This window comes from Protopterus annectens, chromosome 1.part1, assembly GCF_019279795.1.
Source record: "Protopterus annectens isolate FY-2018-M chromosome 1.part1, PAN1.0, whole genome shotgun sequence".
Classification (NCBI taxonomy): Eukaryota; Metazoa; Chordata; order Ceratodontiformes; family Protopteridae; genus Protopterus; species Protopterus annectens.
This window is the reverse complement of record NC_056726.1, coordinates 28,334,193-28,360,416: the sequence shown is the minus strand read 5'-3', so window position 1 is coordinate 28,360,416 and position 26,224 is coordinate 28,334,193. Positions and strand designations below refer to the sequence as shown.

General features: G+C 39.7%; 1 protein-coding gene across 1 annotated transcript in view; it reads right to left on the bottom strand.

Annotated features, from left to right (window-relative positions):
- Window positions 1–26,224, bottom strand: part of TARS1 (threonyl-tRNA synthetase 1) — a 767,350-nt gene that overhangs the window by 445,345 nt on the left and 295,781 nt on the right. The window contains exon 9 of the mRNA XM_044073446.1: window positions 11,250–11,396. Within this exon, the coding sequence (XP_043929381.1) occupies window positions 11,250–11,396 (147 nt within the window). The remainder of the gene's footprint in view (window positions 1–11,249; window positions 11,397–26,224) is intronic.

The following is a 26,224-nucleotide window of genomic DNA, read 5'->3' as shown; positions in this document are numbered from 1 at the left end:
TTAGAGCTTTTTCCAGCCTTTTGATCCAATGACAGTCTGAACAAAATTGTGGGAAAGGAAAGAATGCAGTCTTATACTTATTTTTACAAGGCAGAAATTAGTTTTGCTCAAAGCTTAAATGTTCAAAGCTGACAAGATCCCGCCCAGTACACAAAGACAGCTGCTTGTGAAGACAAAAAGTAGATCTGCAAATACTGCCTGCCTCCCTTCCCTCCCATAAAATGTGAGCACAGTCACCTTATCTATAACACTATACTGTTACATGCTGAAAAAACAAATGGCACACTCATAGCTCTGATTGTGGGGAATGTTAAACTACCACACCACTCTCAGAACCCCCCCCCCCCGGTGTGAGCCTCAATGCTTAGTCTTGAGGGCACACATCTGAATACACTTGGTTTCTGTCTATGCTGGACAGAGGGCATTAGTTCAGGATGGGGTCTCTCTACTAAGCCAGTTTCAAATTTCCACTATACAGAATCCTTTACTGCCAAACTCTATGCATATGTAAACAGTTGCACAGAAACATTTGTCTCCCTCTGAAACGAATACAACACCAAATTCAAAAATAAACCCCAATATAAACAAGCAGTAAAATACAAAAAAAAAACCCTCACTGCATGCAAAAATTAATCTACCTCTCAAGAAGCCCAAAGCAATCTTGTTAAATTAAACAAGGAACTCTGGATCCTGATCAAATCAACCAAAGCCGGATAAGAGGTAAGAGGTAAAACATAAACCCATGTGAAAGATAACCACAAAGCATTCTTTAACTGTGTTAGCAATCTCAGAAACAATGGCCGGTACTGTAATGAGCTAATAGCAAATTAAATCATATACTCTGACCCAGAGAACACAGACAATATACTAGCTGACTAATTCATCTCAAACTTCACTCCCCCTTACCCATAAATTTTCTCAGATCAATCCCTGCATCTACAACCCCTCAAATCACTCAAAAATAATTTTACAAGTCACTGTCTAAGGCCAAGCACATTACATCTATGGGATTGGATAACATACCAGGCTGCCTATCAGTTAACCTGAAACACGACTTGCCAATCCCCTATGGAGGATATTCAATACTAATATCACAACAATGGAATCCTACTATTTTTTGATATTCAACACTAACCTGAAAACAAGCTTTGTACCAGATGAATGAAAGAGAGCAACAGACATTCACTTGCACAAAGGGGAGACTTCAATTGGCCCAGGTAACTGTAGAACCATAAGTCTGACCAGTCTCATCTGGAAACCTACATAGACAATGAACTCGCCATCAACTGCCACATATCCACTATTGTAAGGAGGTCTTTTTTCATCATACAGTTTACACCTAAAGGTATAGCGTTCAGATCCAGGGACATTATTGTTCTAGTCTACTTAGCATGTATTAGACCAATCACTAAGTATAATGTCCATTTGGTATGTACCTGTTCAAACACTTGTCACAAGTGGATACCACCTAACCCGCAAACATTTAGGAATTGCTCCACAGCAAACATCCTACTACTGAGTAATAACCTGGTAAAATTTTGTCCCCCAAACCATGTGAACTCTGCTGCCTATATGGCACTGTTCACAGAAACCCTATATCATCACGTAAACAGCTGTACCCAGCCAGAATAAGCACTGAACAACTCAAACAACAAGCCACCCTGGAATCATCCCAGTATTAAGTTGTATAACAAAAAGAAGAAATCCATGGCCAAAACTAGGAAGTGTAATGCCCAGCAAGGCAGGAAACCCTCAAACTAATAGACAAGCTCACAAAACTAGGTGCAACAGAGTTGGAGTGATATTTATCACAGATAATTTCATTCCTACCGAAAAGCCTTTTACTACACATAAAGCACAGCACTTCCCTTACTCTATTCAAATGCAATTTGGATGACTGAATGGATGGGTAATTACAAATTCTCCCCGTTTAGCATCACTATCTCTCATAGATAAGGGAAACTATGTCATTTCCCAACATATACTTGTTCAGGCCATTTTTGGATATTTGTATCCAATAATTACAACAGAAATGAAAGGCTAGGCTAGGCTTTTTAAGAGCCTCCCAGATCAGTAGCCTAGTAGGTACCTATTAACCTTTTGTAATCATGTTGCAAAAGTAGGCATGAAATCCTTCTATGTGGCACACGAGACCACAAAAGGTATTTCCTCAAGATCCAAGGTTGTACTCACCCCCCCCCCCCTACATTCTGCACTAATCAGACCCCAAACAAAAACCATCACTGGCATAAAGGACCTGAGCTATCAAGAGATGAGCCAACTAGTTATCTTAAACCATGTCTTAAAATACAAAAGTAGGGATAGGTTTTAAATACTGATCTTATATACTTAGAAAGTTGCTGGAATAACAGACTTTGACAGCATTCATTTTCTGAAGTATAAAACACCTGAAACTCATATTCTATGCAGGGATTGCAATCTACAACAAATTTGCCAGAAACCCACAACCCTTAAGGGAACCATACCAAAACTATTATGCACGGTGATATTCTGCAAATTCTGGGTCTGTGGAGAGCTACAAGACAAAGGGAAAAAACTGGAGAAAAAATGTGCAGTGTATCAGGGATAGATGTTTAACAGCGACCTTATTTTCCAAGGCTGAATCCAAAGTAAACAAACAAAACTATTTTCTTAGCACCCAAAGGAAATATTCAAATAATCCACACAAATTCTGGCATGCCATTAACTCCCTACTAAAGCCAGGCAAAACCACAACTCCAGCACCCAGATCTACTAACAATACCCTAGACATAGCTTCTCAATTTAATAACCATTTTACTAAATCCATCTTATCCCTGTCCAGTCAAATAACCAAAAACAGTCTACCTCAATCACAACCTAACCTATCCCATACCACCCCCTCTTTTAGCCTATCACCATTGCCAACCTCAACTATCAAAAAACTCCTCCTAAAACTAAAGCCAACCACACTGGCAGCTGAAAACATACCTGCTGCATACCTAAAAATGGCTAGTGACTCCCTATCATATCCTGTCTCCATCCTTATCAACCGCTCCATACTAGAATCCTACATACCCAAACTCTGGAAAGTATCTCACATCATTCCTCTCTATAAAGGAGGTAATTCTTACGAATTCTCCAACTACCGACCTATTGCCATCCTTTGCCCCTTATCCAAAATTCTTGAGAAATGCATCCATTTGCAAGTGATGACATTTCTTAACACACACAATCTACTATCCAACACACAACATGGTTTCCGTCCACATCACAGCACTACCACAGCCCTTCTATCCTTCACTAATTATATAAACTTTCACAGGAATGATAACACATATGTATCAGCCATTTTCCTACACCTCTCAAAAGCATTTGATATGGTCTCCCACTCCATTCTACTAGACTCACTAACATCATTATCCTTCACCTCCTCTACTATAGCCTGGTTCAGAAGCTACCTATCTGACAGGCAACAATCAGTCCATTGGAAAGGAACTCTGTCTACACAACTTCCAACCACCATAGGAGTCCCACAGGGCTCTATACTGGGCCCGCTATTGTCCACTATTTTCACAAATATCCTCAATAGCTCTACACAACATGCCACACTCATACAATATGTGGATGATTCAACCCTGATCTGCTCCGCCTCATCTCCCACCACCCTACATACACTCACTCAAGATACCTTTAACTCAGTAGAAAAATGGATATCAGGTATCCAACTAATTCTAAATCCCAAAAAGACAAAACTGCTACTATTTACCCCTAATAGATAAAAAAAAACTCGCCTTTACCATAACATCTAAGGACGGCACCACTATCTCCCCTTCTAACCACGCCAAACTTCTGGGCATTGAAATAGATAATAATCTCCACTTTGATGTTCACATCTCACATACCATAAAACTAGTACACAAAAAAACTAGGCTCCCTATACAGGCATAAGTCCTTCCTCTCACAAAAAGCAAGAGTCACTCTTGCACAAAGCCACCTCCTCTCAACTCTATTATACGCAGCACCAATCTTTACCCAAATCAGACAATGTGACCTAGACAAACTAGATTCATGCTACAATAAAATAGCCAAATTTGCTACTAACTCAACCTATAGAACCCATCACTGTGCTGCACTAAAAGAACTAAAATGGCTTGAGCTACCACAGCTACTTAACTATCACCAGCTGGGCACAGCCTACAATATTCTCAAATATCCTGAAAAAAAACCTTCATTATCCAATCTACTTACTGCATATACTGCAAACCAGTACCTAAGATCCAGTGAAAAATATGTCCTCTCCATCACCAAGGCTAACAATAAAGCAGGGAAAGTGCTCTACTCCCACACTGTTGCCAGAAATTGGAACTCTCTTCCCCTATCCGTGTCCACTGCCCCCTCCACATCCATATTCAAAACTTCCCTCAAATCGCACCTTCTTAGTACCTGGTTATGCCCTTGTATCACATAACCCTACCCATACTACTATTAACTCCCCAAACTTCTCTCTGATCACATGCTGGATCTCTGATTCCCTGTAGGCTTGGTCATCTGAAAGGGCACTTTTAACTATAGAATCTTACTTGATAAATTTTCTTTTCTTACCAATGTATAACTGACATTGTCTTTTTACCCATGTTCTATATCTTCTTTTACCTGGAGTGTTTTATTAATTTCTTGTTATATTACTATGCTCAGCATACACGATGTAACCTGTTTTGTGTATTATGTTGGATGTACTGTATTTGTATAACTTGATGCTGGAGCTTTTCTCCCCAGGCCTCCACTGAAAATGGACCTGGTCCAGTCGGAATTTCCCGGTTAACAAATGTAAAACAAATAAAACAAATAAATATTTTCTACACTTGTTAGAACAGGTTTTGCTTTAGTATATGTTTTCTGAAGGACATGCTCTTGTCTGTCATTAATTCGCCATTAGTTCAGTTCTGTGCACTTTGCTAGAAAGCCACGTTTTAGGAACAGGCTAAAAAATAAGGCAAATTCTTGAACAGTTGAAAGCTGTAGGACAAAGCCCAAACAGCAACATAGGGCAAAGTTTCGAAATTAGAAATATGTGGAATAGTGTTTATCTTAAGTAACAGAGTTCTGTGCTGAATAATATGTTTTGCATTTTAATACATTTTCTGAAGATTAAAAACTCTGAAACTCTAATAACTGTGAGAGTATTACTGTCCCCAACAGTTTGACAGAAAGCCATAAATTACTACAAGGAAAAGAACCAAAACATGATGCAAAACCAAGCACACTGCTGCAATGATTTTACTCGCTGAATTGCCAAACTGTATTAAAAAGTGCCAACCTGTAAAAAATAAAACTGACAGAAAGCAACATATTTTACAACAAACATGATGCAAAATGGAACACTGCCATATTTTTAACTTGCAATGAAAATGGGCAAAAATAAAAGAAAAAACACAGTTTACAGTTATACCACTTAATCTAACCTAATCTCTTACTTGAAAACAAAAAGTTTTTTCAGATTTGGCAAAACACATCCTTATATTTCCTTATTTAAATAATTGTAATTGCCAATTTTTAAAAAATACAAGAGCCACAATTTATACTGCAAGCAAGATCGTCTGCAGTTGCTAGCAGAAGAATATTAATACAGAGACTCACAATCCTGAAAAAAATAAAAACATTTTGTGATCAATTTAGAGCCACAAGCCACTACAAACTCTACAAAATATATTAATTCTGTAAAGGGTTGCTTGCATACCTCCCAAACGTCCAGAATTACTCGGTTTTTACCGAATTTTGGGGTCCAAATGATGGGGTGCCACGATTCCCAAGTGACACTCCATCATTTCTGATTTTTTCCACTTAATTTTTAAGTTTCGCGTTGTTTTGGCTGAAATCATCCCGTGCGCGATGACGTCAGCACCGTTGGTGCTACCAGCCTATCGGAATTAACTCTGCACACATTTCTGGCTGGGCAAACTCTGTTCAAATGCCGGCTTTCTCTGTTATCTGGATGTTATGTGGAATGAGCATGTCGCTGCTTCCATTCAAGTGCGTTGGAACGGAGCTTGTCAGTTTGGATTTAAGCTGCTTCCATTCAAGTCCATTCGAACGGAGCTTGTCGATTTGGTTTTAAGGTATTAAATGCTGCTTTCCATTCAATTTGGATTTAAGCTGCTTCCATTCAAAAGGAGTTTGTCGGTGTGGATGTAAGCTATTAAATGTTGCTTTCCATTCAAACATACGTAACTTCTGCTGCTTGGAGTTTGTGTGTGTGTGTGTGTGTGTGTGTGTGTGTGTGTGTGTGTGTGTGTGTGTGTGTGTGTGTGTTTAAGCACTGCATAGATACAACAGCTTGCCTTGCACAGTTACATTGTACCAAGTGAAGTGAATATATCACATATTTTCAGGACAGAAAGTGAAATACATGTACAAAATATAAACACATTAAACTGGCATTACACCAGAGTAAAAAAGTATATATTATCTCATAACTTGGACGCTTGTTACTATAAAGAGGTAACAACTAAAACTTTACATACTGACAAAGGTAGAATGGTTCAAATGACTTCATTGTTGAGAGATATTTAAATCCTTGTAGTTGGAATGCTAGTTTTAGGAGCTGATGAGAAATGAAGATCAAAGTATAATTTCCTGAAACTCATCTTTCAAACAGCAATTTTGATATTCCATCCTATAAATGGGTGCCAAATGCATGCTAGTACAAGAATGTCAGTGTTACAGTATACAAAACTGCATTATGCCTGCTTTCTGTAAAGAAATGTATATATGATTTTCTTTCATAGACAAGAATGAAACACGTTCCAAAAATATCTGCATTACACTGACACCACACCAATAGGTAAAATCACTCATTCCTCTATAACAGTCAGACTTTCTAAGGCTATCTCTACAAAGTCACATCAGAATTGATAAGGATTGCCTAATTAAGTTAATATCGACTTTGAACAGAATCCTGCATTGTTTTGTTATTGTCAAGTAACAGGGAAATGCCTTTTCCCATGATGGCATAGTCTCATTGTTAATATATTTAATGGTGGTGAGACAGTGCAGGTAGTTTTGCCTATTTGCATTTTTTTTTTACTTTTTATTTTATCATTGTTAAAGTTATTGACTATATTAAGTTGAATGTGCCATAAGTGACTATTTTACTCTCACTTTGTGACTGGAAAGCTCAAAATGGAGAATGTTGTCAAGGAAGTAATTATAGAATTTCAAAGTTAGCATTGTATAAGAATTAAAAATCATATGCATTTCCCAGAAAGAACACTTTCCCTATAAATATGCTAGATGCCCTCAAATTTCAAACTGTTTTACGGCTATAGTCTTGTACTGGTAGGTACTACCAGAAGGTTTACATAGGTGTTAGGTTACTAAGTATTGCGTCATTTGTTACATAGGTTCATATGTAGGTACTAGGCTATCGGCCCAAGGGCCTACGAAAGCCTAGCCAACAAGGTTCCCTGGCTTACGCCACCCAAGAAAGTTATTTTCCTGTGCCACTGTCGAGCAGAGTCACAGAAGTGATCACCTCGGAGTAGGTGATATGCTACGGAGTAAAGCTGGAGTTTTTTGAGGCGGTCAGTGTAGGGCATTTGTTTGAGGCCAGTAATCCTCTTTGTGAGGTACTTCTGTGGCCTTTCCAGCTGCTGCAGATGTCTTGTGAGGTACATTCCTTACCTAACCTAACATTACATATTAACTATGCACATACTGCAACATATTCTGACAGAGAACCTCTGTAAATATCAGAATCATATTGTTTTAGAATTAGAAAAATTAGTATTTATTTCTCAAGTCCCATATTTTCACATTTTAATAGTTATAACAAACATACATAGTATTGACAAGTACAGACCTACATCTAATCACTTAACATACTGTCATTTCATTGCATGTAGAGTTAACTAGCTGATACAGGCAAATACACATCTAATAAACAAGTGTTTTTTTTTTCTGAAAGCTTTATAACAAAATCTGAAAGCATTGCTGAGATTTCTGCGATTATACATACTTTCAAATAAAAGAATATTTGGCCATTAGTATCTGCCAAACTGCAGCATTTCCAAAATGATCCTTCCTAGTAATTCTGTTAAGCAGAAAAAAAGTGTGTGTGTGTCTGTGTGTGTGTGTGTAAATGCCCCCTTTATAATACACCTGGTGGCTAGAGGTACTCTGGCTCAAACCGTGTACCCTGGGTATAGGGTAAAAAATTAGCCTAATGTCCCTAGCCGCCACCACTTGTGAATTTTATGTTCTGTTCCTCAAACTTTGGTTTCAGGATGTTTGTGACAAAACACTGAAGGTTGAATTTATTGAATAATGACAGGCATTTGAATTTCAGACTTCATATTCTTCAGAATTAAATGGTAACAAAAACCTTTTATTCTAGCAATTTTCTAAGTTTATAAGATCAGTATTTGAAATTTGTACCTAATTTGGGGTTATATTCCCCCATTGTTGGCTTTGTTCAGGTTTTTTGTGCTAAGAGGTTGAGAACTATGGTGAGAAGTGAGAAGTGAATTCACTAAATGATAGCCATTTAAGTTTCAGTCTTCCTATCTTTTGGGAAACAAGCTGCTGATTTGACATAGTGGTATGTTGCTCTGACTGCAGTGCACAGAGTCCTGTGTTCAAGACTTGCCAGTGAAATGCATGGTAATAACACATTTTATTCTAACAACTTTCTAAAATTATGCAAGCAATGTTTAAAATGTGTCCCTAGTTTTTGGCCTTTTGCCCCCCCCCCCCCAAAAAAAAAAACTTAAATTGAAAATAAGTGTAAGAAACTGTGCAAGATGCCTATGCCTTAGACTACTGTCATTCTATTTTTATATGTATATTGTGTGTGTGTGTGTGTGTGTGTGTGTGTGTGTGTGTGTGTGTGTGTGTGTGTGTGAGTGTGAGCAGACTTTTATACTGCAAAAATGTTCTGAATTGCGCAGTTCTGTCATTACTGTTTCATGCATTTTGTTTCATTGCCTACTGAAAAAATGTTCAAACAATAAATTTAAAATGTGCTCGCTCTGTCTAACAAGTGTGCTGTATTATACAAGGAATATAATTTACTAAAGTAAAGAAGGTGCATCAAAGAACACATGTATGTTTCTTGTTTTGTGTGCAAGGTGCCAGTGATTTGAAAACAACCCAAAGGTAATCTTTATCCACCACTGGCCAGATGCATTTTCTTTGGATGCGGTGTAGGTTTCAATGCTATTTTAATGAATGTGAGTTTCAAGGGCAGAGAAGTTTTAATGCCAAGTCTATTTTTATTGTGAGACAGTATTGCTTTGTTTAATAGATGTCTATTGGTGTTTGTGCATGGTGCTGTAAAGTGTAAAAATAAAATCCAAATAATCATTGTAGAAGTATGCACACATTAGTGTTTATGATAAATGGGGCAAAATAGCCAGGTAATGGGACATTGGAATTGCTGCAGGGGGACTCTGGTGCCATATTTTGGTTGTCTGTTCTTCAGTTTGCATGAAAGTTGGTATCCCACAATTCCACTGGAGTGGGTGGAGTTACATAATTATGTATGCAAACTTTATGTTAAACAGCGTACAGATTTGTACCTATTTTTCATGGGCCTTGTCCAAATTTTTGATGCTTCAAGGTTGAGAGGTATGGTTGCTTGTGTTGCAGCATATTTAGAGTCTTATAAAAACAAAGCTGGTCATCAACACCTCTCTCTACCTACAGGCACATTTGCAGCCTCTAACATCACAGACACACCTACTCCACTTCCCCTGCGCAGTACCAGCTAAACTATGAAAGAAAAGCTGCATGGAAGAAGCAGGAAGTCATTCAAATTTCACATACCTCACTCCTACCTTCCCAACTGTGTTAATTTGGCAAGTATCACCAATTAATTGACATGGCTGAAAAAATGCCAAGCCTACAAGTGTCTGATGAATTGCAAATTACTTAACAGTCTCAATCAAGGCACTTGTGAGTGCTACATGTCTATTTTCTTTTCTTTATTTTTCTAGATTTTAGCTTTCTCCCCTGGGTCCTAGTCCCTGCCTGGTACTGCCCCCCCCCAACACTGTACTTAAGTATGTACAGACAGTACTCTTCCCAATAGCCTTGACTAGCCTATTTATGTTAAGCAGAACACACTGAACAGCATTCTAGTCACAGACTGCCAGTGATTTTACCCAAAGAGAAGTCTGCAATATTCTTTAAACATAAGACTCCTTAAAAATAACACAAAGCTGAAAGCAAATTGCTTCTTTTAAACAACCCAGCTCCCGCCCAACACACACACATAAAGGGAAAAAAAGTGACTGATCAAAGAATAAGATCCATGCTTACACTGCTCATGCGTCAAATCAAAGAACAGTGGAAATCAGTTAGTCCTTGTTATCTGCAGCACTATTATACTGTAGATGGGCAATTTTCTCTTACTTTAACATTAGCAGATATAACTGCCACAGCAATATTGCTGTGATTTTTTTTTTGGTTTATTTTTTTTCCTCCACTACGTACTACTGAGAGTAGGTTCCTCTACTGTCAGCTCCTGGACAATCACATCTTCAAATGTTCCCATGCCATGGTAGCAACCTCGTTTGACCTACACTGAGGAAAATCTCCTGCCTGGGACAGTCACACACACAGGAAGGCCTCCAAATCCCTGTGAGTAAGCTGTCTATATTCGTTCCACCATGCATCTCTGCGTGGGATGGGGCTTATCAAACCAAAGCATGGTGGCTTCTTGCTCTCATTTCTTGAAAACCAAGCCCTGCCATCCACTGATAATCTAGGCTATGAAATAAGGGTTGGCTCCTCAAGGAAAATGTCCCCACCTATGTGGTGATGTGTACCTCTTTTGTTTGCCTCTATTCTGAAACAAAAGGCCCATTATCACTACTGGAGCTCATTAAACAGCAGTGTCATCTCGAAGCAAGCAAATGTCTCATTATTCCTCTTTAACCCTCCAACAGCTTCAGCATATGATCCAGCTGCTAATCGAACTTGGGTTACTTGGGTCACAGTCAGAGCTTTATCTCTATTAATATATGCTAATGGAGGTGCCCTCAACATAGCAAAAGACAAAGAAGCCTTGCTCTAAGGACTTTAGCCATATAAGTGATTTGTATTCACGTCTGGCAACAACAAATCACAATACATCTTCAACGTTACAATGCAGAAATTTCAAAGCAGTAGAGTCAGAAGGCTTTCAGACTACAAGGTTTATGTACAACACTAAAAAACTAATTTCCATTATCTGGAAACACAATGAAAAATATTACATTTCATCTTACCTTTCCCAACTTCCTGTGATCTCTATTTTTAGCCTCTTCTTGAAAATGTTCCCATTCTTTCAGCAGTTTGGAATCAGGAAATGAAATTCCATATATCCTTTGCAAACTTTCCATATCTGCCTTCCCTTCCCAGTAAGTGGAAGAATTCTGTCATAAAAGAAACCACGTATTCAAACAATAAGTACTGTGCAGATGTACTGTGTGAAGTTATCCATCAACATGGAAAATCTGTATTCTAAAGTTGTCCAATGGCAGTCATCACATCAGCAGAAGATACAAATAAATATTAACAACTTCATGCATACAATTTTGGATGCCTTATTATACTCATAACTTTTTGGTTTCATACTTTGTACATCAAATTCACAAAACAAAATGGCAACATCTTAGAATAATTCTGACAAAGAGACATTTTAAATGCAAGTCATAATCTGAAAAAGAACAGAATAATGTCATTTTAATTACCCATACAACACTGCATAAAAAATGAGAAAAATACAGACCATGATAAATTATGCCACTACAATGAAATATACCAAATCCACTGGTACTTTTATCTCAATCTGTGGATTAGCTATAACAAGTAAAACCTGCCCACTGTCTACAGAATATTATGCGCATGTAATGAATAAAGGCCTACTGGAGTTCTCAGTGGAAAAAATCAACATGGAATATTTTTAAGCAATTGAAAACATGTTGACTGTTTTTGTATATTTTGGTGTAAATACTTGTTAAAACTGGATACTTTCACTGAGACAAAGACAGAAAATAAAAATTACTGAAGGTCACTGGAAGAGTGGCCCATGTTACCATTGGTGAATATAAGGATATGGCTAAACATCACACACAGAAGTGGAATGGATTTGTTCTAACTTAGTACACATTGTTATATTATTGTCAATTAAGTTTTTATCATCTTTTGCAACAGAGAGGTAGGCAGAGAAAAACTTCCTCTCTCTTACTTACTTTGTACTATTGTTTTATTTTTTTGCAATAACTGTTTTCCTGTATTCAACAATAGGAAACTGCTCTGAAGAAGGGAAAAGCAAAAAAGCTTGAAAGGAGGTGTGGAAACAATGCACCAATGCATTTTGCATGGTTTTGGAAGTTATAAAAATGGTTTTAAATAGACATGTGGCATAGATTATAAGGTTTGAACTGGTTAGATTAACTGGTATGAATTAACAGAAAACTGGATGAGTCTTAATAGCTTTTCTGTGATACCAATACTTATAAGCCTTTTTTCATATTATAGGTTCATAGGTTGGTACTGGGCTATCTGCCCGAAGGCATATATTAGCCCAGCCACGTTGTGCGGTATTCACTGCCCCTTTAGTAGTTCCCCTAGACCCTTGTACTAGCAGCTAGTACCCTTGGCCTCTATCTAGTAGTGCTGTTGGTGTGATCCCCGGTGTGAACTTTCTGTTACCCATCCACTCATCAAGGTTCCTCTTGAAGAGTGATAGTGAGGGGCTCTGTCTTATATAGATCGGGACCCTGTTCCATAGTAAGGGAAGTTTCTGTGAAGGGAATCTATCCCCCCAGCATGTTCTATTCATTGTTGTGTTGAGGTTTATATCCCTAGAGCGTGTAGCTCGAGTAGATTTGGTTTTGCTAAGATGGAGCATGTTCAACAATTCTGGGTTGGACATGGCTCTGTACGTTAGACAAAGATCGCCTCCGAGAAAGCATTATGCAACAGAGAACAGTCTTAGTTTTTTCAATCGTGCTGCATAGGGCAACTGTTTGAGGCAAGTAATCTTCTTGGTTAGGTATCGTTGTGGTCTCTCCAGCTGCTGGAGATGTCTAGCCAGGTACATTCCAATTGGTGCATTGTACTCAATAATGGGTCTGATGAGGGAAGAGTAGAGGGGCACCATTACATCCTTAGATCTTGATGCGAACCATTTCGTGATCAGATGGGTCACATAGAAGGATTTTCTAACCACTTTGGCAACAAGGTTATCAAAGGAAAGCTGACTATCTACTTGGGTCCCTAGATCCCTTATTTCTTCTTCAGATTTCAGGGGATTACCTCCTATGTTGTAGTTTGCGGGTACTCTGTTTTTTTCCAAAGGGGATTACTACGCATTGTTTTGCATTTAGCTTGAGAAAATGGCTTTGACACCATGCATCAGTCTCATTTAGGCCCTTCTGGAGGATCTCCATGTCGGCCGGAGACTCTATTATAGCACCCAGTTTGCAGTTGTCCACGAACTTAGTCAGCCACAGCCCTTCCGTGCTTGCCTGTACTTCTGAGAAGTATATGCCAAACAGCAGGGGCCCCAGGACAGAGCCCTGAGGCACACCACTCGTTACTGGTCTGGATTCGAACATAGATCCCGCTACTCTTACTTTATGTGATCTGTCTGAGAGCCAGTTTGCGATCCATCTTGTGATGTAAGGGTTTATGCCCAGGCTGGTGAGCTTATCAATAATACCTGAATGGGGAATGGGGTCAAATGCTTTAGCAAGGTCAAGGTAAGCCGTGTGTACCTCCTTTCCCTTATCTATAGCCTGAGTAACTGTCTCAAAGAAATCCACCAGGTTCAGGAGGCATAATCTGCCCTTGACGAAGCCGAACTGTGTAGGGTCCAGCGACTGGAGGTTCCCAAGATCTTCATTTATGAGTTCCATAATGATTCGCTCCACAGCCTTACAGATCAGACTGGCCAGGCTTATTGGTCGGTAGTTCCCAGGCCCCACCCTTGTGTAGCGGGACCACCATTGCTGTGCGCCATTCTATGGGCACATATCCTGTGGAGAGGCTGAGACTGGACAGGGTATTAAGATGTGGGGTTAATTCTTTTTGGAGCTCGCGTATGACACAGCCTGGGACACCATCTGGTCCCATGGAGGCAGTGTTTTTAGCTTTAGATAGAGCCTTGTTAACCAACGTATCAGTAATAATTGGACTTGCACAATCCCCTAGAATGGTAATAGGCCGTGTAGGTGGTGAGGGGGGGGGGGCGGGGATTTGCACTGAACCTATCAGCCAAGATGTTGGCAATGTCAGAAGGGTCAGTGTATTTTGTTCCATTTTGTACTAGCTCAGAACAGACCTGAGCATTGCCATTTAGGTTATCCTTGGCAACTTTCTTTTCAAAATTAGCTTTAGTTGACTTGATCAGGGCCCTCAATTTATTACTAATGCTGATCAGGGATGATTTTTCTACTTGAGATTTGGCCTTTTTTTTGCATAGGTCTCCTCCTTTTATTGTAAAGTTTGCTTATGGCCAGGGTCCACCAGACTGGTTCCTTCTTGCTTGAGGAAGGAGTCTTGGTTTTATCTGGGATAGCACGGTCCATGCAATCCTGAAGATGCATATAGAGTGCCTTGGTGTAGGATTCTGCATCCTGTATATCATTATCCTTCTGCAAGGGAATAGTGAAGCTTTCCACTTTGGATGCAAGTAGTTTGAAGTTTGCTTTGGAAAGGTTTTTGACTATGGTTTCTTTGATTGGGGGAAGTGGAGGAGTGAGGATGTCCAGGGTTATCAGTTTGCGGTCGGATCTGACCAAGGAGGGTGTGATAACGGGTGTGGTACAATGGGCGCCCATATTTGTGATGATTAAATCCAATATGTTGTCCCCTCTAGTGGGGGAACATACTAGTTGTTCAAGGGCATTTGAATTTATAAATTCTATGAATCGCTGAGCATAGGAGTTGGAACATTGGTAGTTCCCCCAGTCTATACCAGGGTAGTTGAAATCACCCAAGATTATGGTGTTGGGTAGGACCTTTACATTTTTACATTTTCCAATGTCTCAATGTCTGTGAGCATCTTGGGACATGGTGGGTGATCTATAACCGGCTACAACTTGAAATGTGGTTTTGTCTGCTGATACTTGTGCATGGATGATCTCTGGAGCATCATGCTGCGCTACTAACCTGGAGATATGGGTATCCTTGATGAATATGGATACACCTCCGCCCTTTGTACTGCGATCCAGTAACTGAGGCCGGAAGGTATGATATGAATTGTAACCTGGCAGTGCTGGGGTGCTCTCTTGAGCCTTGAACCAGGTTTCTGTCATTGCACAAACATCGATTTTCTCCATGCTGAGGAGAGCCTCGAGTGTGTGCATTTTGATGTTGAGACTGGCGCCGAGTAGCATTAACCTTAGTTTTTAGTTACCTGTGCTGGTTACAGTGGTTGGTTTGTCCTTTGAGCCTTGCCTAAAAAAGGCACTATGGGGACGGCAAGAGCCTTGGCCAGTATTCGAAAACCTAGAGGCGACAGGTGCAACCCATCTCTGGCAAAACAGCGAGGCTTGTCTATCATGTCATCCCAGGCAGATATACACTGGATCCCCTTAGAATGACACCAGAAGCTTAGCCAATTGTTGAAATTGATAATTTTGTCTTTGTATTATGGTATCATTCTAGGTGAAGGTAGTATGCTACTCAAGGTCAGGGTCATACCAGCATGGGCTACATGATCAGAGAGCCCCTCAATGTCTCTTTTCATGTAGTCCAGGGAGGTACGTCTTAGATCATTCACACCAATATGTACAATGACAGTGTCATACTTGTACTTGTTCTGGAGTGACCTAAGTGCCTGTGTTATGTGACGGATCTGAGCACCCGAGAGGCAGCTGACAGTAACCTTCTCCTTGTTCAGCCTGGTGAGTGGAACATCCGTGTGCCTTACTATAGAGTCTCCTATTACTAGCATGTTAGGTATGGTGTTTTGCCTTAAGGGCTGTTGTGAGGCACACTGCTGAGGTGAATTATGTGTTTTCTGGCTTGTGTTTGGGGGTGCAGGTTGCTTGCTTGTCTGCTTTGGAGGGCACTGTTTCTTTTTCAGATTGGTACCTAGTGCCTCCGAATATGTTTTTGTGTATTTATGTTTTGCCGGTGCTTGTTTTGTAGATTCATGTGTGACAGGTGGTGTGATGCAAGTGTGTCCCTTATCCTCTTGACTGTCTGTTACAGTCATGGGTTGAGAGTGCTTAGCCTCCAGTCTGGCTGTGTATTTGCATCTAGAGGTAAGAGAAGAGGGTTGTCTGTATACATGAGGCAGTTGTGACACTGCCTCAGGATGCCCAATTCCACCAGATGAACTGGAGAGTACACCCGAAGCTGACCTCTGGACATGCTTTGAAGAGTAAATTGAACTTGAGTCCTGCGGACGATCGAGGGTCTTATGCTATATTATAATAGTGCTGTCTAGGAAATTTGGAGAATAATAGTGCTGTCTAGGAGATTAGGACAAGTGCTGATTTCTGTTTAGCAAGTGCTGCAATAAGAGCAGCTGATCTGAAGCACTTGAGTTGAGGCTTGCCTAGCTCTAAGGGAAAATTTACAGCGCAGACTTTGTGGGGCCAGGAATAGAATACCCCAGATAACCGACGCTGCTCTGTGCGCAAGACCACGCAAAAAGAGAGTTCCAGGGTTTTTCCTCTAGATAAGTGAGGAAAGTGAGTACAAGAGCTGTTTTTCTCTATGAGAAAAGTAAGTATAAAAACTGTTTTCCTCTAGGTGGAGGAAGATAAAGTGCTATAGTAATTAGTAGCTTATTTAGTGCTTACAAGTTCTGAACAAGTGCTGAGCATGAACAAGCAAATTTAGGTGCTAAAACTAAGAATCTGTATCTGCACTAGATGAGTTACAGGACAGAAACAAGTGCAAATACAGGCTTTCAAATCAGAAAGTTGAGAGAGATGGAAGAGATTGCCCAAACGGCCAATAACTACAAATTCTGGGCCAGAACCACTACTTATGTGGTAGACAGGTTACCTAGTGCTTACCACTCCCACTGATAAGCTAGATGGCTTCCCTCCAACACAGAAAGGCTTGGGGGGCTCAGAAGCTTACATACAGTCCTGGATACAGCAAATCTGTATCTAGAACACTAGTTACAGGAAAGGTAGGAAACAGGCTTACAGTTTTTTTTTTAAAAAGTAGCAAAAACAGTAGTAAAAAAACAATTCACATGCAGTGCAAGCTAGCACTTGAGTATGCAGCAATATCAGACCAAACACAGTTTAAAAATGTAATTAAATTAAAAAGGACTAAAAGCAAGTGCAGAAAGAGTTTATTAGGTAGAATGTGGTAAAGAGATGGGACGGGGGAGTGTCCCAGATCAAATCTACAGTGGGACGGGCAAATGCAAAAGCCACCTAATTTAAACTACAAACCAAAAATATGGAGGGTGGGACAAAACGGTTTCATCAGAGATCTAAGCAAAAACTAACAGTACAAACTTTAAAACCAAAAAAATATTCTCAGCTCTGTATATTTGCCAATCAGTCTTTCAGAACAGTGAGACAACAGTTTCAACACAGATCTAAGCAACAATTAAACTCTATAACCAAAAAAATATATACTCAGCTCTGTATAATTGCAGATGATATGTAAGGCAGTCTCTCAGAACTATAAAATATGGTTTTACATCTTCCACCTTGACTGCTGGTAAGCTAGTCATCCCTGCAGTCCAACTTATGCAGTACAAGAAATTTACCAATGTCCAAAAACAAAAAAAAAGGAGGAGGAGGAAACAGCCATCTGTCTTTGCCAATTGTTGGCTTGCACAGCAATCACCATATTCTAGTTATGTAATAATGGAAAATGTCGGGTGTTCATATTTAATTTGGTGGCTTAAAAGTAGTGGGATGATTGACATGAAAAATAAAACCAGACATCGTCAGTAAAACACAATATTAATCTAAACTGTATTTGTGCAATTTGTGTAATCACATACAATAAACTGAAACATTAATTTGCCTTTATTTTGCTGTTACTTCTCACTCAACATTCCAGGGAGAGAGAGCAGGCAAAAGTGTGAAAACCACTACTGTCACACAAAAAAAAAAAAAAAAAGTGAAAACTGTGGCTGTCTATAGGTGCAGAGCAGTCGTCCAAGAGTCACGTCTCTAAATTTATACTTCAACAAGAAGTGCCTCAAAAAGAAGATTAGACATTTAGTGTAGAGAGTCCTGCTAAACATTCTAGATTAGATAATACAAATGCCCATAAAGATACAAGACTGTTTAAGGGTTAAAAATGATTCAAAGAACTTCACTTAAAATATTTTGAATTATGAGCCAAAGTGTTATTTGGATATGAGCAGTCCACCACAGGTTTAGTACAGATTTAATGTTAATTTTAAATAATCAATTTAACATAATGCATGCGACTTCACAGACTGTATGTGTACATATATGCATGTACATGAAGACACAAACACATGCAAATGATAATAAAGGAATAAATCACATGATACATACATCTATAAATGCTGATGATCTAGCTACAGGAAATTGCATAGCACAAGGTCCACTTTTTTCTGGAGAGTTCTGAGTAAAGACCTCACAGAAGAGGAGAACTTCTAGAACACTTTTACCTTACTTACTCATCTTCCAGACACTGTAACCCCTGTGGGGTCTTCTCACTTTATCACACTATTATGTTCAAACTTCAAAATAGGGCTTTGCATGTTCACCACACATGGCCAAAATCCCATCTCCATTTTTAGTAAAAGGGACCATCTTGATATAAATACTGCTGGCCTTTTAGCTAATTATCTTAAAAGCCTATTAATACAGGAGAAAAATAAATTCTCTTTTGAAGATTTACATCCAGCAGGTTAAACTGTACAGTTTTGTATTTAGTTCTTTGCATATGAAAACATACCCATTGTTATTTTTAAAAAGAGGATCTACATACTAGGTATGAATGCTGAGAGTGAGAATACTGTTGATTACAAAAACTACAATCTTAAGTGTGGGCCTGGAGAAATTCCCTTTCCCTTTTCACATTAAGTCTAATGACCTTGGAACAGAATACATTAATTAAGAAGTGGGTCATGTGGCGGTATTTTGTTTATAATTCAAGAAGAATTCAAATTACTCCAGTTTCTACAGATATGAAAACTAAAGGCAGTCATATAAAAAACAATACCTATTGTATACAAAGCATTAGTAGTGATTTATTCATTCTGATGCAACTTTTCACATAGCATGAAATTGCTGTGATTTCTTTAAGCTTTGAAAACTTAAAAAGATGAAAACTGCACAAAATTAAAAATAGTCTAAAAAAATCCTAAAGAAATTAATGTACAAAGTATCAATGGTAGTTATGAGAGTCAAAAATTTTGGCAAGTTGCTTGGCATTTCAAATATTAACAAAACAAATGAAACTTTTAGACTCGTAGTAAAGACAGCACAGCTGATAAAACTTAGTTTCATAAGCTCAACCATCTCGATTCTGAAAGCAAAAAATAAGTCTATTAGTAAGGAGAGTGAGATAGTGGGAGCTTTATAATTATTTTTACATAAAAGGTTTAACTAATTATTTGATGCAAAAAAGAACTGGTTTGGTGAAGAAATCTAAGAAAAATAGGTACCCCAAACCTCTGAAATCAACAAGCAAATCATGTTCTTCAACTATAGCCAAGGAGGAATGAGGTTGGATTTTGCCAGATTGACAGCTGATGGAAGAGAGTAAGAAGATAATGAATTGTCTGAGTCAGTCGATGCCTCGAAGGTGCCGTGAGGAGCCAATCGTCAAGGTAAGAAAAGACCTGGAACCCCTTGCAGACGCAAGTGGGCCACTACTACTGCCATACATTTGGTAAACAACTGGGGGGGCAGTGGTGAGACCGAAGGGTAGGGCTATGAACTGATAATGATTGGCCCCTAGCCAGAAGTGAAGAGGTCTCCTGAAAACACCCATCTATCTTAATGTGATAGTAGGTGTCCTGGAGATCTACTGAGCACATCCAATCATCCCTGCGTAATAGTGGCAGAATGGACTGAGCAGTGACCATCTGGAACTTCGACTTCTTGACTGAGAGATTAAAGCTTGCTGAAATCCAGAAAAGGACGAAGCTCCCCAGTCTTTTTTGGCACTAAAATGAAGCAAGAGTAAGTGCCAGATCCTCTTTGTCCTGCTGGGACCTCTTGAATGGCTCTTTTTTGAAGAAGTTGTTGAACTTTTTTGATGGTCAACTCCCTCTGACTGGGCTGACTACAGGCAGTTCTGAAAAGGGAATGAAGTAGGCCCTGGACACTATGTTCAACACCCACTGACTGGAAGAGATTTCTGTCCAGGAGAGTGGGTGTAGGGAAATATGACACCCAACTGCCTCCAGGGCAGAGCAGCTGGGCAGCACTTCAAGAGCGTTGGAAGGGCTGCTCAGAGAAAGGTTCTCTAGAGCCCTGATTTTGCAGAGCTCCCCCCTGCCATGAGGGTATCATCATCCAATGAAACCACTCCCCTTGCCTCTGGAAGAGGATTCTTCCGCTCTGGAAAAAGGGAGACTGCACCTTATGGAACCACATCTTTCTAGTTCCCCATTGGGTCTTCAAGAAGGACCTCTGGGGGCTGAAAGCTTGATTCTTACTGCAGACATAGTCTTCCCTTCCTGCTTGCTGCGGATCAAAGTGGCCTTCATGAAAGGTGCAAAGAGAGTGGAACCAGCGAAGGGAGCATTAGTAAATGACCCCTTAAAGAGTTCCGTGAACCCGCACAAGCCAAGCCAGGAATGATGACGCAAGACAATGTCCATGCCAGCCGTTCGAGAGAAAGCCTACGCAGCATTGGAGATTAGCCTCATCGAGGAATTCACCAGAGAGGTCAGAGTGGCAAGCTTGGGAGTTACCTGTTTAAGGTTCTCTGCCGGCAATAACTCTGCAAGAGAGGTGGAGAGTTCTTGAACAAAATCCCTTTGGAGGCAGATAAAATGAGTCAAAAATTAGTCGCCCTCAGTCCAAAGGTAGCGGAGGCATGCACTCTCTTCTCAAAATAGTCTATGGCCCGAGATTCCCCGTTTGGGGGATGGATTGTGGAGCTCTGCTCTGCTAGCTCCTACTCTGTGGCAGCTGCAACCACAATGGCATCGACTGGGATGCCCTTACTCCAGAATAAGCAGTTTGCGGTGGGGGGGGGGCTAAGAAACTTATTAGCCCTCTTGGTAACAGGGTCTACAGTGTCCAGTTCTTTCCAGGCCCTGCTGGCGATCAGGTCCACTAACTCATCAGCAGGGGTAGACAACCAGGAGGCAGACAGGCCATCCCGAAGGCCTTCAGAAGAACATATAATATTACTAACAAATCAACCCATTACTGGAAAGGGATACTTATCATCTATTTACAAAACAAACAAAAAAATAAAAATGCATAATAATGACAAAATATGGAATTATTATAGATCAGTTAATGGACATGTGCCAAATGACAGAGATAAAAAACTAATTCTTCTCTCTCCAAAGCAGACATCACTTTCATTACATTGGAGACTTTTTACATGGCAATTCATACACAGATCTTATGTAACCCCTCATAAAATGGAACTTATGTTTAAGAAAAATATTGGCTGCTGGAGATGTGATTTATCAATAAAAGCAGATTGGGAACATATGTTCTACGAATGCCATTTGATTAAACCGTATTGGGATAAAATAAATTATTTTCTGCAAATGGTATTCAATGATAAATTCCAGATTTCCAAATCTATTATTTTGTTTAATGCACCTGTACCAGACTGTGTGCCAAGAACAAAATATGTAATCTTATGGACTCTCTTAGCTATTGCAAGGAAGAACATTACATCAAACTGGAAATCCAAAGCTTCTCCAACTTTTAAGCAATTCATGAATATGGTGTCAGCAGTATCGCAATTGGAAATGAACACTATTAAAGGAAGAACTGAAAGAACTACATTATTATACGTAGCATGGCAAAAAGTAACTGAAATACTGGAGAATAATGACTGCAGCAGATTATAATCAGGAAACAATTGTATAGAAAGTCAATTATATGTCAACAATAGACACCCTTGTAAATACTTTATTTTGGTTTTAATGTTTGATATCTGTTTAGAGGTTTTAGCCTACCTTTTTAAATAATTTGTAAATACTTCATTGTCATAAATAACCTGCATTCATGTTTTCTTGTTTTTGGAAATTAATAAAAATATTTAAAAAAGAAAGAAATATAGACTCCTCCGAATATGGGGGATGGGGAGACCACCCACCCTTCTGTTTTAGGAGCTCAAGGATGTCTTAAAAGGAGACATCATCAGGCGGAGATTCAGGGGACCCATCTCCTTCCTCGAGGTCCGTATCCTCGGTGAGGGACTCCACAGGGGAGTCCAAGTGCCTCCTCTTGCACTTTCTCTTATGATGGAATCACCACTGTAGGGGGCTCCGGGGATGACTTGGAAGAGACAGGGATTCCCAGAGGAGAGGAGAGGAAACACCCTGAAGGCTCGATCAGCAGGACTGACCTGGGATGAGATGAGAGGCCTCGCCAGCCAAGGCAGAGAGGGGCCGGGAAGGACCCAGAGGTGTGGCAGAGGAAAAGTACAGTTTTGTACCTACCATAAATGTAGATGTTCGAAGATCCACATTGCTGCAGTCCTTACACTTGGGTAGTCCGCTGTCCACGGTCGGCCCGAATATCAAAGTATAAGGCTGACGTCGGTCAGGGTGCATTTAACTGACGTCAGGACGTCAGGGTACAAATGCGCATGACCGGCGTCATATCCTCAGTCTTTTCTTGCCCCAGATGTCAGAAGACCTTAAAAAGAAAGGTCAAAACCAAAAGACAGCAAACAAATAACCAACCACCCGTGCACTAACTATATGTACAATATATACAATACACACAATATGTACAACCCAACCCACACAACCACCTCCAAGTACAGAGGGGAAGGAGGGAGGGTAAATTGGACTGCAGCAATGTGGATCTTCGAACATCTACATTTATGGTAGGTACAAAACTGTACTATGTTCTTCATCTCACATTGCTGCAGTCCTTACACTTGGGTAGAATCCCAAAGCAGAGATAAGGGAGGATGGCTAACTATAAGGAAGCAGGAGCTGCCAAAATGCCCTGCAAAACCGCAGTGGCAAAACCAGCCCTGGACTTAGAGTAAAGTGGCAGGTGATAATGCCTAGAGAAGGTATGCACAGAACCCCAAGTAGCTGCCTCTAAAATATCCTTGGTTGCCACTCCCCTCAAAAAAGCTGTGGAAGTGGCAGTAGCCCTAGTGGAATGAGGCCTAATCCCAGCTGGAACCTCCTTGCCATGATGGGAATAACAGAAAGCAATGCAAAACCCAATCCACTTAGAAATAGTTTGTTTTGACACAGGCTTGCCCTGAGAACTCAAAGCAAAAGAAACAAACAACTGCTGAGACTGGCTGAACCCTTTAGTTCTGTCCAAATAATAACGCAACTGCCTGTGTACATCCAAAGTGTGCAAAATCTTTTCCCCCTTATTTTGGGGATTTGCATAAAAAGTAGGCAAATGAACAGTCTGGTTTAAAGCCACACTAGAAACCACCTTAGGCATAAAGGAAGGATTAGTACGTAATGATACCCTATCCTTATGGAAAATCAAGAAAGGCTCAACTGCCATAAGGGCCTGCAATTCAGAAACCCTTCTTGCAGAGGTAATGGCCAATAAAAAAGCAGTCTTCCATGATAAATATTTCAACTCAGCAGTAGCTGCAGGCTCAAAAGGTTGTAGAGTGAGTTTCTCCAACACAAAATTGAGATCCCAAGCAGGAGTAGGAGCTCGTGGGGTCTTATATTCTTTGCCCCTCTAAGAAATTGCTTGAACAAAGGATGAGAAAACAATGGCGGGTCGCAATCATAGTGAGCTGAAATTGCTGCAGCATGAACTTTAATAGAAGAGAAGGACAAACCTTTGTCCAGTAACTCAGTAAGATATTGAAGAGCCACACTTAAATTAGGCTCAGAAACATCAAAATCCTTTGCTGTACTCCAAAATAAAAATCTCTTCCATTTATCTGCGTACACTTTTCTTGTACTAGGCCTTCTAGCTTCCAAAATCACATTCAAAACTTGTTGTGGAAGTTGAGACCCTTTATGGTTCAAAACAGAATATGTCCAACAAAGCAGCAGGTGCCCGTGGAACCCTTGCACGGCCAAAACAAAGGAAAACAGCAAACCAGAAAAAAGCCAGCAAGCGTTGATGATCACCATATCAAAAAATATTTATTAACAAGAGGGAGAGAGAACCCCCCTCCTGAAAAACTGCTATTGTAAAAACCAATAGCAGAAAAAATAGCATCAATGCTTTCCAAACCGGTTTCGGCTCCTCAGAGCCTTCTTCAGTGAAATACAAAAGTAGAAAGACACAGTATCACAATACATACAAATATATATGGGTTAGTCCAACCCACAATCCAATCCAAACACAGAATTCATAATTGGTCATTAAGACCAGGTGCAAACAGAGCTCCAAGTTTGATAATCCATTTTTTCTCCTTGGAGCTAAGTAAATCCTGCCAGAACTGTTTGTCATTACATTTCCCTTTAACACAATCAATAACAACAAATTTGTATGAAGCAGATGCATGTTGTAAGCAGTGTTTGTACAAAGCATTACTAGTACGTTTCTTTTTAATGTCACTTAAGTGTTCACAAATTCTCAAACGGAAAGCTCGAGAAGTCTTTCCCACATAAAAAGCCAAACAAGTGCAGGTCACCATATAGATGACCCACTCTGTATTACAGTTGGCCCAAAACTTGATATCAAAAACTTGTGAAGTATTTTTGCTAGTAAATTCATTTGTACGTGAAACCCAAATACAAAACGAACAATGCCCACAAGCCATACATCCAACAATGGGTTTACCTAAAATGGATCGTTGAGTTGGTTCAGAAAAACTTGGGCCCCCTCTCTTATAATGACTCAATTTTGACCCAATGGATTGTCCCCTTCTAAATGAAAAAGAACAATAATCTGGCAACATGGAATAGAGTTTTGGATCAGCTTTAAGAATATTCCAATGTCTTTGTATGATGTTTTTAAAGCCCTGTGTATTACGTCCGTATGTAGTTACCAAACGTAAAGGTTGTGACTGTTGACAATTGCTCTTCTGTTTGTATATTAATAGATCCTCCCTATTTAAACTAGACACCGATCTTTTAGCAAGATGTACCAAACCTGGACGATATCCCCTCTTAATAAATCTACAAGTCAAATCATCTTGAGCATCATGGAAAAATTGTTGGCTAGAACAGATTCTCTTAGCTCTAAGAAATTGAGATTTAGGAATATTTTGGATGACATGTGGTGGGTGGAAGCTGGTAGCATGTAGTATGGAATTAAATTTAGGGAATTTCCTGAACATCCTGGAGGATAGGGTGTCATCCTGGTTCCTAATAATTTCTACATCAAGAAATACTATTTTCGATTTGTGATAGGTCAATTTAAATTCAATCCCCCATATGTTGTTATTCAGGTATTCAAGAAATTCCATAAGATATTGTTCATCAGCTTTCCACACCAACCAACAGTCATCCAAATACCGACGCCAGATATCCATCTCACACATATATATATTATGTGTGGCATCATAAATCACAATCTCTTCAATGTATGCCATAAACAAGTCTGCATATATGGGTGCAAAAGATGCACCCATAGCAGTACCTTGCTTCTGCCAATAGCAAAGGTTTTGAAAATAGAAAACATTACTAGACAGCACATGTTCTGTGAGGCATACCAAAAAAGTGTTAAATCCAGAAGGATATAAACCTGATCTAGCCAACCAATAGTCCAACGCTTGCAGACCCGCCCAATGTGGAATGTTGGTATAAAGAGAGGTGATGTCTAGAGTACATAATAGCCAATGAGATTGAAGTTGGGAATTGTGAATAATGTCCAAAAATTGAGTGGTGTCTTGAATTCTAGCTCTAATTTGACTCAATAGTGGTTTTAAATGTATAGTCAAATACTCTGATAGTGGTTCCGTAAGGGACCCATGTCCAGAGACAATTGGACGCCCAGGTGGATCAGTGGCATGTTTATGGATCTTAGGTAATAAATACAGATGCTGTTTTTTAGGTGACTCAACCACTAACTGTTCTTTGATATTTGGAGTGATGATGCCTACATCCACTGCCTCGGTTAAAAAACCATCAATCTGGCATTTAAAGTGGGGAGAAGGATCCACAAGCATCTGTCGATAGTACTGTTTGTCCCCCAAT